The 16207-nt window shown below is 34.0% G+C and overlaps 1 protein-coding gene across 3 annotated transcripts in view; it reads right to left on the bottom strand.

Moving 5' to 3' along the window:
* The window catches only part of Agps (alkylglycerone phosphate synthase), a 150983-nt gene that overhangs the window by 52439 nt on the left and 82337 nt on the right, over positions 1-16207 (bottom strand). For all 3 annotated transcript variants that reach the window (XM_063259355.1, XM_013142442.3, XM_005007654.4), the window contains 2 exons: positions 14026-14151; positions 9483-9591 (listed from right to left, as the gene is read on the bottom strand). In XM_063259355.1, the coding sequence (XP_063115425.1) occupies positions 9483-9591; positions 14026-14151 (235 nt within the window). The remainder of the gene's footprint in view (positions 1-9482; positions 9592-14025; positions 14152-16207) is intronic.

The raw sequence follows: 16207 nt of genomic DNA, 5'->3' as shown, positions 1-16207 counted from the left end.
TGGCCTTCTAGGAATACTGCTGCTATGAACATATGCACAAACTTTTATATGAGCATCCTTTCCTTACTCTTGGATACACACCTCAAGACTTTCTTAATTTCAGAGAACATCTTTGCTTCTCTTCCATATAACAGCTGACTGAAATGGCCAAGAGGCACAAGTCTACCAGGATAAACCAGGACCTGTAAGGGTCTCACCTCTCCCCCCTCCCCCCACTGGAAAGGAACACTGGAGAGGGTCTGTCTCTCTGCCTCTGATTAGCATGGGAATGGACACTGAAGAAAGTCTGCCTGACTCTCTCTCTAATTAGCATGGGAAAGGGACAGAGAAGAGATCAATCTGTCTATCTATCTCTAATTAACCTGAGACAGGGACAGTGGAGAGGGTCAGTTAGTGTCTGTCTCTCTCTAACTAGCCTGGGAAAGGATACTGGAGAAGGTCTGTCTGTCTGTTTCTCTCTCTCTCTCTAACGTGGGAAAGGGACACTGGAGAGGGACACAACCCCCACTTCTCTCCCCCCACCCCCTTACCTTCTTCCTTCCCTTCCTCCTTTATCCGCACTCCCATCTATCTCAAACTATCTCTTCTAAGTAGTCTATCTTTTGTAAGTAGTTCATTGGATTAATCTGCACAGCAATTTATGCCGTAGGGCATTACTGAAAACACTAAAACAACCATCCTACAACCTGCATGCTAGGTGTGGACAGGGAAAGAATAAGAGAGCCTGGTCACACTGCCATTCAAAGGACTATGGCTGCATCCCCAGAAGAACAACATCACAGCATCAACACTGCAAAGCAAAGACGTACAGGGTACAGACCTCACTAAAATAACATGGCCAGTCCCCAAACAAATAATATCCAAATAATAACAAGCTCTGCAGGGAGAGGGCAACATATCGAGTTGCTTCAACATGTTATTTAAAATACCCAGTTCCTAACAACAACAACAAAACACACACACACACACACACACACACACACACACACACACACACACAAAGTATGAGCTCTATGCTAGGAGGAAAAGCAAACAAAAACTGCCTGTGAAGTAAACAGATATTAAATTTTAAAAGATTTCAAAGTAGTCACCATACATGTGCTCAAAAGACTGTAATAAACCATGATTTTCAAAGTAAAGAAAGGCATCTGGTAATGTCAATAAAGATTATCTCTTAAGGAAGTGACACTTAACAATTTACCCCAAGCACTGTGGCTTTTTGTTTTGTTTTGTTCTTTGGTACTGAGAATATAACTCAGAACCTTGCTTGTGCCTGCAAGGCACATATGCCACCAAGCTATGTCCCCATCCCACCTTTATGTATTGACTATCCAGAGTGTCCCTTGGGCAGATGTTACTTCAACCAGTCAATTCTCATACTGAATAAATTTCATGAAATTCTCATTTTTAGATTCTCTGTTATCTTATGAAAAATAAACAAAAAATGCAATTTTTGGTCATCTGTATTTAAATAATTGAACTATTCATGAGTGGTTGGTGGAATCAAGTGGAAATTCTGGAGCTTAAGGGGTTCCACAAAAACACATATGATTGACAGAGGAAACAAAAACTTAGCCAGGGATTTAAATCAGTGGCTTACGCGCCTGCCTGGCAAGAGTGAGGTCATGAGTTCTATCCCTGATACAAAAAAAAAAAAGAAAAGAAAAGAAAAACTTAAAGACAGAGTGATAGTAATTATGCAATATGAATACAACAAAAAAGAAATGGTAGAAACTGAACAACCATTGAACACATAAATGTGTGTGTGTGTGTGTGTGTGTGTGTGTGTGTGTGTATAACATACATACAGAAGGAGAGAAAAGAGAAAATGGAATGGAAAAGTATCCAAAGAATGACTGAAAACTTTCTAACACTAATAGGGATCAATATAAACATATCCTTGAAGAAACACATCCTAATAACAATATTCATAATAAAAGAAATTCTTGAAAACATCAGGAGAAAAAAATACTCATTATTAAAAAAAAATCAAACTATATGTTGTTACATTAAACACATTCTAAATTCAGACATACAACTAAATTCAAATATGGGGGAAAATGTATCATGCAAACAGTAACCACAAGAAAGGTGAAGTGGCTAAATACTAATACTGTACCAGACAAAGACTCTCACAAAAATGTTATTAACAGTAGAGAATGACACTATATGATGATAAGCCATCAGAAGATATAACAATTATAAACAGAGAGTACCCAATGTAAGACACAGAAATACTCTAGGTATACACCATGAAAAATGAAAGCACTATGCCCACACAACAATTTGTACATCTTAACACAGGGTAACTGGTAAAGCCAAAGAGCAGAAATAACTAAAACGACCATCACTTGATAAACAGATAAACAATATGTAGTTTACCCATTTAATGAAATATCCAGTCATCCAGAGAATGAACTACTAATACAGTGCTACAACTGGATCTTGAAAACATTATGAGGGTTAAGAAGTCAGTAACTGCTAACTGTCTGCATCCACATATGTGTACTGTCTACAATACGTCATTCCATACAGATACAAAGTGCAAATGCCTCTAGGTCTTTTGGCTAAGATCAAGCGAAAGTGAATCAGCAGTTAGGTCCTGAAAGGATGGAGGACTGGAAAGGGGTGTGACATCCAGAAAGCACAGGTTTCTTTCTGAGATGAACTACTTGCTAATCCTTTGCAGAGAAGAGGCTGATAGGTGAACTATTATACTGTCACTCTGCTGTCTTCTCAGTCACCAGCAGAGTCGTATCTCATACATATTCCTTGTTACCAAGGCAAATAATACCACTTTAAATTTCAGACAATGTCCTTTCACTACATTGACATCATTATTAAGTTTATTTGCAATTTTTTCTACTTTTTTCAACATGTTTAGAAGTTCCTGATGGTCCTAGAACTAACACCTGATGTTCAAAGTCTCTTCTACAAACAAATTTGAAATTTTGTTTTCAAAATGAATCAACACTAGAGAAATGAATCAACACTTCCATTTAGTCTGTCCACAGACTACAAAAAGCCTTTATAAATACTTGCTTAAACCAAAAGATAGAATGAAATTCATTAGCAAAGATCAATACAAATCTCGGCTTTACAAGGAAATATTTTCTATTCAGAACTAAACCCCAAGGTTTCCAGTTTTCTTCTGAAACACTTCCTTACTTCTGAGAAATAAAGCTATCTGAAAATATTTCTTTGAATTATAGTGTTGCAATCTGAGTATAATCCAAAGAAAAAAGTGCAAAGCTCTTAACCAATGAAGATTTGTTTAACTCTATCAGGGTACATTTGATGAATGGAGTCTCATGTAGCTGTCAAAAAGGGATGAACTGGTTCAAATGTGACATGAAGTGAGTTCTCTTAAAACTAATCAATAAATAGTAAACCCTCACTTACTTCAAAATATATATTTATGTGGTTATACATAGCAACAGTGCTGACTCCAGGTGGAAAAGATGTTGGTATCATGGTGATAGGGCGCACATTTTTCCCTATATATCCCGGACTACCTTTTGAATTTTATACAGGTTTCTACATGCCTGAATTTTATAAATGTACATATTATTGTTCAAAAAGCTTACCTTAAAATGCATATATTTTTACATTAGCAGCCCTTCTTTAAGATGCTATATCAAAATTCTAAGGCACTAATAAGAAACCATGCCAACCTCAAATATATAGTGAAGGGGCTGGGGATTTAGCTCGGCAGCATAAGCACCTGCCTGGCAAGCAGGCAGTCGTGAGCTCCACCCCTGGTACCGATATATATGTATGTATGTATGTATGTATAAATATATATTGTAGGCACCCTAAATTAGTAACAGCTAGCTTAATACTATAAATTTTACAAAATTTAAGAATATAAAATGAGACTCTGCATTACCACAGAGTTAATGAAATGACCAAAGTGGGTCTCTGTGATTTACCATCTAGAAGTTCTGTATAAGACTCACTGGAACATAAAGATCCATTTGGGGCCCACAGAGTTTGATGGGGCAGCTTCCATTCAGACTAATGTTCAAATTAAGATGATCCCAAAAGGATATATCCATTCCATCAAAAGGCCTATTTCTATGGGATCTTAATAAATTTGTTAATGCTTGTGTTCTGAAAATACTGTATCAGTAAAGCGACAGAAGACTCCTTAGATTACTCATCACTTTATTATATGCATGTTTTGTCAATATTCTATATCCGATTTATGTAATTATTTAAGGTAACTCCATGGTAGTATGACATTACAGAGGTTTTACACATAGTACATTTTTCTTTCAGTGTTTGTAAACAACATGCCGCAGTAAATTTTAGAACTCCTGTTTTATAGTTTTCAAATATAATTTCTGTTCTTGGAAAAACTGAAGGCTTCAACTGCCATCTAATATAAACTGCAAGTATTTGATTTGAGCAAAGAAAACCTTTCATAATTTGATAAAATGTACTCACAGCTGGCTTCATGATTAAGAACGACATTTGATTCAGAATTTTCTCTCTCCTCTACTTCCCCACCCCAAAAACATATAAACAATCAAGAAAGAAAAAAAGGCCACATAGATCTAATATTGCAGCATTACTGGAAAACCAAAAAGAAGTGCAACCTTCAAACCACCTCTGACTTCCAACAGACCTCCTATTGCCTTATACTGCTACAGGATTCGGGATGGAAAGTGAAAAAGAGGAGGCTTAAAAGACTGCACAAAAAATGGATAACTGAAGACTTGGAGGAAACAGACAAATTTATCCCCAGAAAGCAAACATGCACAGTAACACCAGCGTGCTGTAGTCCAGAGTTTTGGGCACAAGGAAGTAAAGGGGAAGCATGAAGTAACAGAGGAAGATTATTAAAAGGAAGACACGTCATCTCTCCTCAAACCAAAACACCACCCTTCATAAAACAAATAGCATAGAACACAGAGGGTAGAAATAAATATTCTCAAACTAGAAACCCTTTCCAAGCACTAAGAACAGGGGAGAAGAAAAGTGTTTCTTAAAAAACAAACATCTACTATAACGAAGTCCTAAAATACAAATAAAGTATTTTTGCTGATGAACTCCTCCATCCTGTCATGATCATAACCAATCATGATCTTAAGAAAAACTTCAGCATAACATTCAAACCGAACTAAATATTGCCAAACAAGCAAATGGGAATACAAAAATACACTGAATCAGAAACACAAAAACTAAAAACCGAAAAAAGCAGAAAGAAGAGAGGAAGGGAGAGGATTAAAGGGAGGGGGAAGAGACAGAAAAGAGAAGGGAAAAATGACAAGGAGGAAGTATAGGAAGGGAGGGAGGGAGGGAGAAGATACGAAGTAAGAAATGGCCTGGCCAGGCGCAGTGGTGCACACCTGTAATCCCAGCACTAGGGAGGCTGAGGCAGGAGAAGACTCCAAATTCAAGGCCCACCTGGGCATAGTGAATCTCTATCTCAAAAAGACAAAAAAGAAAAGAAAAGGAAAAGAACAGAATAAACAGAACAGAACCTAAGGCAGGAAAGAAACAGAGTAGTAACGATTTTAAAAGCATATAAAAGCAGGGGACATAGCTCAGTGGCCCAGTGCCTGCCTAGTAAACCCAAGGTCCTGAATTAAAACATAAATAAATAAATAGCTAGCTAGCATGTGAAAAATGAAGGTTCAATTCTAAGGTATACAAAGACAGAGAATAGACTCAAATGAAAACTTACTAAAGGGTCCTGGGAAACAAAGTAAGAAAATGTAAATAAGGCAGAAGAAAAGTCGTCGAAATGAAAAGAAAGGAGGTCAAATATGTGCAACAGGGGTCTCTAGAGAAAAATTAATACAGAATAAATAACTATTATTTTAAAAACAGAAATGTGGGGCTAGGGATTTAGCTCAGTGGCATAAGCGCCTGCCTTGCAAGCGCATAGTCACGAGTTCGATCCCCAGTACCAAAAAAGGAAAAAAAAAAAAAACTTTAAAAAAAATTAAAAAATAAAAATAAATGTTTTTCAAAATATTTAATGTTACAATACAAAATAACTTTTCAAAAAAAATGAATTTGAATTGACACAGAGACCTCTAGGTACCGGAGCAAAATGATCTAAAACAATCAACTCCAAATTCTGAAAACTTAGTCCCTAATGATAAATGAAAAAGAAATCATCAGATCCTCCAGGTGAAAAGAGAAAACAACCTACAAAGTCAAGAGAATAAGACTGGTATCATTTCTTTAATACCACTTAACAGTGAAGCAGCATTTTCAGAAAACTTAAAAGGATAACTCAAAGACAGAGTCACTCACGCTTTCTTTAAAATATTAAAGACACAGAAAAATAATTTAGAACATTCCAGAAATCAGAAGATATTCAAATGTGCCTTTCCTGAAGAATCTACCAAAGGATAACCTTTAATCAAAATATGATTTGTGAAACTTTAAGGACTAATGTTGAGTATTTCATCTACTTAACTGGAAAGCAAGGACTAAAACAAAGGTGAATCACAGATTAAAAAATAATAATGTTCCTTTTCTTATTGTTTGGCAATATTTAGTTCCATTTGAATGTTATGTTGCAGTTTTTTTTTTAAGATCAAATAAAAGAGCAAATCATGTTAATTATAAATTTTAAACACAGGAAAAGAATGCAAAGCATTTCAAATGATTTGAATTATATTCATTACAATTTTCATTAAATTGCTATTATAGCATCTAAATGGGTAAAAGCTATTTATATTGAAAAAAGCATGAAACATTCATAACACAAAACAAATATATTAAACTTCATGTAGTTAGTCACGTAGAACTTAGGATACAGAAAACAAGTTTTCTGATGTAATAGTTTTAAGGTTGGTAGCAAATAATTTAACTATAGCAAAAATAAATTTTTAAAGTTTGAGAAAAGGTTTATGATTACATTTAAGGTGTGAGGTTATTAAGTAATTCAAAATACATAAAAACACATTTTACAAAAGAAAGTGATTCACATAAATTTACTTTTTCCGATCATACAATTCTTAGCCTATATTAAAATAACTATTCACATGCAAGTAGAAATAGAGATTAGAAACCATAAATAAGAAACCAAAATAACAAATTGTCAGACTAAAAATAAATTAACATTTGTTTAGTGCTTATCGCCTATTTATGAATTGCTTAGCATAATCTCATTTAGTCCTCACAAGCTTATGAAGATGGATATTTAATTATTTCCATTTTATAGCCGAAGACATTGGACATAGAGAATTACCTAGCTCACATGAAGTCACAGAAATATAAATGGGTGAATCGGTACTGAAACCCAGATCTGACTGACTTCATGGTTCATGCTCTTGACTCAGTTACGCTATTCTGCCTAGCATCTTACTTATCAACAGTAATTTAGCCTAGACTGTTTCCCATAAACAGTCTTTCCATAAAAGTCTTAACTTCATAAAATAATTAACTATTAAGGGTGGTAGCCCAGTCCTCTAGATGAACATTCCAACTTTTTTCTCTTTGTGGTACTGGAGGTTGAATGCAGAACCTTCATACTGAGCTACATCCCTTTTATTTTTATTTTTTATTTATACAGCCCTTCTATTTTTTTTAAATTCCAAAATTTTGAGACCGGGCTAAGTCACTAAGTTGCCCAGTTTGGACTCAAAGTCTGTGATCATCCTGCTTCCGCCCCACAGAACACTAGGATTATAGGTGTGCACTGCCAAATCCAGCCAAACTATCTTTAAAAGCATGAAAAATTATATTGTCAGCTTTCCACAGCCCCTATCTCTCCGTCCCTAGAAGTGTGGTCTGTTCTACCCAGCAACTCAATCTTACGTTCCAGTTACACAGAAAATCTAGCACCTTCATGATGAAGCAGACACCGTCTTTCTCGCTACCAGGCCTGCTTACACAATTTCTGCAGGACAACTTCCTTTCTTTTCTCAACCTCACCTGAACTATTTCAACTATTACCAACCTGCAATGACCTGCAGCTCCTCAAGAGAAGCTGGCCTTGTCTGCATTTCCTGCAGTGTAGCCGTCTATTCTGTCCTTCAGTGTGCAAGCAAAGTATTTAAGAACAAGAATTTTTTAAATGCCAATTAAGAAAGAAATGCTTGATAAGGTTACTGAAAAAGATAATTTATATTTTAAAACTGGACCCTAATTACATACACATTGATGGTATAATTAGATAATTTATATTTTAAGACTGGACTCTTTATATACATATTGATAGTATAATTAAAAATTATTAGTTTTAATAACTTATTTATTATTCAATCTGACATCCAATGGTAAGTTATAATCTTAACTTTTAAATGAGGCATTAATGTTTCAGAAAATTAGAAAACATTATTGTAAAATAATTGAGTATTTTATTTTTCTTACTAAAAATATAGTTTCATTTTCTAACAGAAGACTATACTAGTCAGTAAAGAAATAAACAGGTAAAATCTCTTGACAAGTATCTATCATTTATTATTGTGCAAAAAAAAGAACTAAGTTATACCACAGATCATCAGTCTATTATACCTTAGTAATACAATCTCTATCGTATCAGTATGAAATATTTCCCCCTTTTTGATATTACTAAGATTAGAATTTATGTCATCTTAGCTCACTATAAGTGCTCTTTTATTCCTGAATATTGCTGAATGTGTCCAAAATCATTTTTTGGCTTGGGCAGCCCTCTGAATGACTAATGAGCTTCTCCACTGATCCAGGAGCATGTTCTTGTTTTATCTTATCTGTCTCTGAATTTAAGGCCTTCTAAGAACAAAAATATAAGCCCATCTTTACCTTATGTATAAAATTCACCAGGCACACATAACAATTTACACAACAGCAGGAAGTTGGCGAATTTTCTGCTAATCTGTGTAGGAATTCCATGTTTTAAGTAAGATGAAGAAGTATATTCTGATCTAACTAAGCAAAGGCTATTATTTGTGAAGTAAAAATTGGAAGACCAATGGATGGGAGCCTACAATATATGGAAATCAGCAGAATTTAAATTTCAGCTCTAAAAAATGATAAATAAAATATAACTACAGAAGAACAATACAGTAAGAGAATGCCCTACAGTTCTTTCCTCTGATAACTGTAACAATATTACAGAATACTCTAATAGGCAATGCTAAACCATTTAAACCTTAACTATCTTTCCTAAAATTCATTAAAAACTTTCAAAGATAGATGAAATAGAAACAAGACTGCATCACCGCTATAAAAAAGCAACCTGTCTGAGGAAATTTAAAAAGAAGTTTTTATATTTAAAACTTTATTAGGTACTAAAAAACTTAAATCTTGGTTAAACTTAAATGGTACTTAAGTACCATTTAAGATTAAAGTACCATTAAAAATAAACTTAAATCTTGGTTAAACTTCTTAGGTACTAATAAGCTTAAAACTTTATTAGGTACTAATAAAAAGAAATCTTGGTCCTCTACAAAGGTCTTTCACAGTAATAGTTCTTCACAAAATTGTGTGACTAGCCTGTATTTTTTTTCTCATAATAAATTTGCAGTTATATTTACCTTCAGATCCCATGATGAAGTGATGGATATCTGGGCCTGTTGACATCCGAGGTCCTTGACAACTTTTTTCTATCACACCTCTAGGTGTTACCACTTTCATATGAACCACCTGTTTAACACAACACAAGATATAAATGCTAAGTGTCAGTCAATGCGTGCATGCATACATACACTCATATATTTACACAAGACACTATTTTTTAAAATTTTGGGTTAGGGGATTTAGCTCCGCAGCATAAGCGCCTGGCTGGCAAGCACGAGGTTGTGAGTTCACTCCCCAGTACCAAAAAATACAATACAATACAATTAATACAATACTGCATTAAATGATAAATTGTGATGCCATTCAGAATTCTAATATCTTTTAGTAAATCTTTAAGGTAAAGTTGTATGTATATAACCTTTTAAGGTTATAATTACTGAAAAAAAAAAAAACAAAGCCTTTCTAAGATTACTATCCATCTCTTGATTTAAGTTGGTTTAAATATATTTACTAACTTAAGAATGAATGACCATTTTTTTTAAAGAAATGTAGTGAGCGTTTTCTATAGGACAAAGAATTAAATGACTATAAAAAGTAACACTGATAACATGTCACAGGTTCATCCATTCATTTATTTAGTGTCTCCTTACATAGTGCTTACTTATGGAGCACTGCTATTCATGTCAGGCACTGCAGCAGATGCTAAGAATACTAGGGCAAAAATTATTCTTGCCTTATTCCCACCTTCAACCCCGTTTTGGGAAACAAAAGAATGAAAAGGATGAAATATTAATTATAATGACATTGAAGTCAGGGTAGGAATGGGGATACAATTCAGTGGTAAAGCACTTGCCTAAAATGTACAAGGCTCTGGGTGAGATCCCTAGCACCCAAACACAAAATAAAACAAAACACATCCACAAAACCCCCAGCCAGCAGTGACTGAACTAGAGAGGCGGAGCAGGAAATACATGTGATGCATTGCACAGGTAACAAAATAGGTACAATGGGAAAGGAGGATCATCCCAAAAATAATTCTTGATATCTGATTAAGAAACAAGTAAGAATCCACCGTATTTTTATAATAGATTTTTAAAAGGTAAATTACAACCATTTATTTATTATGAAGAAAGTGAGCAGAGACATCAATAACCAATTCAGAAAATAAGGAAAGAGGACATTTTAAAAGTTTACATGCAGTACCAGTTAAAGAAATACTAAATTAAAAGTATAAGTAAAAAGTTCAGTAAAATACAAAGAATCTCAGAGTACTATTGAAAACATCAGTTGGTTCAAGAGTTGTAGAGGGCAATTTGACTACAAGGATCCCCAGAATTCATAATGTATCAATTTTTTGCCCCAGCAATTCAACTTTTAGATGATTACCCAAAGAAACTGATCAAAGATGTGTCCCCAAGAAATTACAGAAAACGGTATTTCATGTAGTTTTTAATTTTGAAATCAAGAATAATTTAAACACTCACTATAAAAGAACACTTTAGCAAACGATGAATGAGCCACAGAAATTACATGAAATCTAAAAATGATAGTGTATGGCTAAGGATACAGCTCAGTGGTATAGTGCATATCAAGTAAACACAAGGGCCTCAGTTCAATCCCTAGTACCACAACAAATGTAAAAGGTAAAAATAACAACACAAATCTACATTCAATCACTCATATTGGGGCTGGGGATTTAGCTCAGCGGCATAAGCGCCTGCCTTACAAGCAGGCAGTCATGAGTTCGATCCCTGGTACCAATGATAAAAAAAAAAAATCACTTCAATCACTCATATTACAGTGTTAATATAAAGAATAAATCAAACATTGTATGAGCCTCTGCTTTATATTAAAAACTAGATATAGCTATGTATTTGTGGTATACCTAGAAAATGGTCATGAAAGATAAAAACAAAAAACGTTAAAATTATTGGAAATACTTATGTGTATTTAGATATAAAGCATAAATGACTCTTTATACTTCTCCAATGTATACTATTATTTTTTAAATAAAAAAGTAGTTTTCTAATTATTTAAATTGTAACAACTATGACTTTAAAAGAAGGTTTTTGTTTTGTTTTGTTTTGTTTTTTGTCTTTTTGAGACAGGGTCTCTATGCAGTTCAGGCAGGCCTTGAGCTCACTTTGTAGTCCAGGCTGGTCTTGAACTCACAAGGATCCTCCTGCCTCAGTCTCCCGGCTCAAAAGAAGTATTTTTTGGAAAAGAAATAATCTATCACATTTTCCTTAGAGAAGATACAGAATTTTTAGTTTGATTTTATTACTATAGATTTTAATTTTCTTCTATCAGTGTTACCTAGCCAAAAAGTACAGCACAGCACCCTCCATAAACAGTGGATTGTGGCTAATAGCCATTCATTTGAATTCAGCAGCATCAGAAAGAAAATACAATCAGAAATGTTCAGGAAACCCTTGAGTGAAGAGTCATTAAACTGAGGATACTTGACTTAAGACTGCAAATGGAATTCCTTTAAATGTCCTTGAAAACAGAACTTAAGTTTAAAAATTTATTCATATAACTTAGAAAAGTACTCAAGAATTTGGAAACTTCAGATTACACTAAAAATGTAGACCAAATAACTTCAACTTTTTGTAGCCTAAAAAACTTTTCAGCTTTTTCAAACAGTTCAATAACGTCTCATTATTAGTGTACTTTGAATATGTGCTGGTATTGATTAAATAAGTATTAATCAGACTTGCAAACCCAGCTACTCAGGAGGCACAAGGATCAAAACTTCAAGGTCAGTCTGGGCAATTTAGCAACACCCTAGGTCAAAATAAAATTTAAAAAGGGCTGGGATCAGTAGTACAATATCTGCCTCACATGTGTAAGGCCCCAGGTTCAATCCCCAGTACAATGAGAAAGAAAGAAAGGCTAAGTAAATTAAGATTGTTTCAGAAGATACAAGTTGTTCCAAAAAGTTTTAGGTTAAAATATCCTGAGTAGGACTAGTGCAAATAAGTACATTAGAATGTACACTTACAATCTATGGTCATTAACTATCCTCCAAAATAAACAGCATGCTTCAACAGTACTTAAGTGTAGTTGTTTATCAAGTATTTGCCTCATTCTAATACAGTAGTAATCCAATAGCAAAAAGATCAAATTTTCTCCATTGCAAATAAATTTACATTGTTTTAATTGCAAAAATAAAAATACAATTTTTTAAATGTCCTCTATAAAAGAAATAAAAAGATGGAAGTGTAGTTCAGTACTAGAGAGCTTGCTGAGCAGGTGAGGCCCTATGTCTATCTACAGCACCACAAAAAAAAAAAAAAAAAGAGAGAGAGAGAAAAAAGAGAAGAGAAAGTGAATGTTTATAAAAAGCTCACAATAAAGACAAAAGTCTTAAACTATTGGCTATTAATTACAAGAAGCAGTATTTCACGAAAGATTTGATATTCCTATCATAGAAAATATTAAGAAAATATTGAAACTTCAGATTTGAAAAATGAAGTCAAACAGGACCAGGAATAATGTTAGAAAAAGGACAAGATTTTTTTTTTTTAAGACTATTATCAAAATATTGACAATAAGGAAACTACCATTTACGGAACACCTACTATATACCAGAGACACTGGTGAGTTTTTACTGTATATCCTTTACTCTGCATAGTTCTATGCAGCAAATATATATTATTCATTTCACAGAAAAGGAAACTGAATTTTAGAAGGGTAAGCCAATCTGCACAAGGTCAAACAAATGGAAAAGTTATAAATCACTTGAAAACCTACAAATGGAATAAATTATATGTAATACATAAGTGGAGTTATACACATTATCACACTAAGTCACAGAAATGTGGTAACGGATAAGCAAACAAAATGGTAAACACATTAAACATGATGGGTTACGTCAATGCTTAACAGAACAATTTCCATTAGGTTCTCTACTTCTATATAGGAAAAAAGTTGTTTTCAAAAAAATGTAAAAATATCCTAAACTAATATTGAGTAGCAACACTGAAATCACCTCAAGAAATACAGGCTGGCTGTGGTGGTGCACGTCTCTCACTTCCAGCTCTCGAGGCCGGAGACAGGAGGAGTGCCACAAATTCAAGCCTCGCCTGGAGTCCACAGTGAGTAACAGATGTGACTTGCTCTGTTACTTAGCCAGAGCAAGACACTGTCTCAAAACAAAAAGAAAAAAACAGACTAGTATTTTGAAAGAACAGAAGACAGTTTCCACTAGACAAGGTAATATTTGTATATTTTACTATGAAACAGCTACAAAGCTAAATATTAGTCACTTGTAAAAATGACCACAGTTGTCTTTTAATTGCTTCTACTATACATATTCAACATTACTATAATCAAAAGGGGTCTACATAGGGCAATCTATGGTCTGTTCTTAAATTCTTTTTCTTTTATTTTGCTTTTTTTGGCAGTCTGTGGATTGAACCTAGAATCCCACATGTTAGGCAAGTCTCTACCGCTAACACCGTCCCCAACTCCAATACTTAATTTTTAGAGGCTTTTACTTTCTTTATAATAATCTCTATATACTAACAATATTTATATAACCAGAAAAAAATTCACCAGATCCTCAATATTTCCATAGATGTTCTTCTTCATGCCTGATGCCCGAGTAGATATCCATCCTCCCACAGTGCTGAATTCCAGGGAATCTGGTTCATGACCTGTACAATAACCACTTTCTTTAAGCTGAAAAACAAAAATATAACATTTTGCTAGTAAAAATAATCCCATCTCAACACAAAACAACACCAACTTCTCCCAGTTCAACATTTCCAGAAATCACTAGTATTCATTTATGAAAACCTCTATAGAAAAAGAAATACAATAATTTTACTGTCCTAAAACGAATCGAACAGAAACTAAGCTTTTGCCTAGCAGAAAACTTTATAAAACTGAGAAATGCAGGCCAAAAGAAAGCTGCATTTTCCATAGAATCAATGGACAATTTTACTTTTTACATTCTTTTATTTTAAAGCCATCCATTCTTCCTCAAAGAGACAACTTAAATACTTAGGGAGATCGATTATGCTTATTTAATTGCCAATTTCATCTACCGTATACACTCTCCAAAAATAATCTCTCATTCTCCCTACCCTAATATAATATGCAGCAGGCCTGCAGGAAATGTGAGCAAATTGCCTGTACTTAATTCTCTCAAGGAGTCAAGTGTTACAGCCATCTGGCTCAGTTTCCTGCATGTAATACCATCATTTATTTGTGATGTGGATCATGCATTCCTGTACATTAAATAGTCACTTGTTTCTCATTTTTCTATATTAGTTTGGCTCTGCCATCTGTACAGCACCTGAGGTTGAATGGATGCCCTTTACTGTAACAACACCAAAGCCATTCCACTGAAAGCATTTTAGAGACTGAGCCATCTCCTGTCAAATGGTACAGACACTACCATCTGCATACCCACTGTCTCCTGCACGCCAGCCCATCAATCTGTGTTGACCATTTTGATAGCCATCTACTTAAGCAACTGCTTTGATTTTTCAAGTAAGCCATGCAGAGATGTAAAATATGTCAGGTATGGTAGAAAAGTTATAATCCAAAATTTGAAAGCCTATTAGGTTAAACATGATTTGTTAGGTTTTACACACCAGCAATGCAAACTGTTTATCTTTTCAAGTTTGGCTGCTTCAAAAACAAGATTTAAGACATAAACTGTTACATAAGATTTTTCTCATTATATATTCAACACATTTATTCAATTTAAAGAGTTTAATAACCACCCAACAATAAACCAGTTATATGGCTGATTAGGGCCATATAACTAAAATGAAGATTATCAGATGGTTACATTTCTTCCCTAACTAACCTTCATACAGTCTATAATGACATTATTTTCTCTCGAAAGAGTACTGCTATTCAATTTTATGAAATTAGGAGAAGACATTCATAGAGCCCTAAGATGTAGTAGGCACAATACACAGTTCTCATATATCCTTATGACAAAACCAATCTGCACACTACTTCCACAAAAGCAGAACATTAAATACATAAACTATTTCTATCATCATATTCAACATGAGATATACTATCAAATTGTTTCTTATGTCTGACAGGCTATTTCATTATTTTCAGTTGTAACTAGCTACTATGTGCCAGGAACTGTATAAAGCAACAAAGATAAAAATTCAAACAACTGTTATATTGCTATGCTGAGGAGCACAAGCTAGCACACCAATTAAATCTACATCCTTTCTTTAAAATCTCGCTAACTTCCTACTATGTAAGTGAAGTAAGTATAATGTTTAAAAGCTTGGGTTTGAGATTTATCATTTACTTGAGCTAGAAAATATACTACATCATGCTAATTTAATAAAAAACAATTGTTGCATATAGTAAGTGCTTAATTAATGGCATCCACTATCACATGTATTCATCCATTTCTTCCTTTAAAAGTCTGTTAACGTCATTAAGTACTAAGAAAAATGTGCTGACAGCCAAGATTAATTCATACACTTAACCAATTATTCTTTAAGTAGTGCTAGGAACTGAACCCAGGATTTTGTGCAACTGGTCTACCAGTTTTATACATCTGTAGTCCCAAAGTATTATTTTTAAATAAAATAACCTCTGCTCCAAACTACATAGCATAAAGAGATCTACATCAATCAATCATCATGTTCCATGTAGCGCTATGGGAATACGCAATTTTATCTTACTTCTGTGTCTCCCTTCAATCAAAACAACAAATATTTACTGACCCTGGGCTGAGTATTAGATACAACAT

The sequence above is a fragment of the Cavia porcellus genome, unplaced genomic scaffold, assembly GCF_034190915.1.
Source record: "Cavia porcellus strain 051 isolate PalLab524CR breed Dunkin Hartley unplaced genomic scaffold, mCavPor4.1 scaffold_12, whole genome shotgun sequence".
Taxonomy (NCBI): domain Eukaryota; kingdom Metazoa; phylum Chordata; class Mammalia; order Rodentia; family Caviidae; genus Cavia; species Cavia porcellus.
Note: the sequence above shows the minus strand (reverse complement) of the source record. Positions and strands in the feature narration are given on the sequence as shown.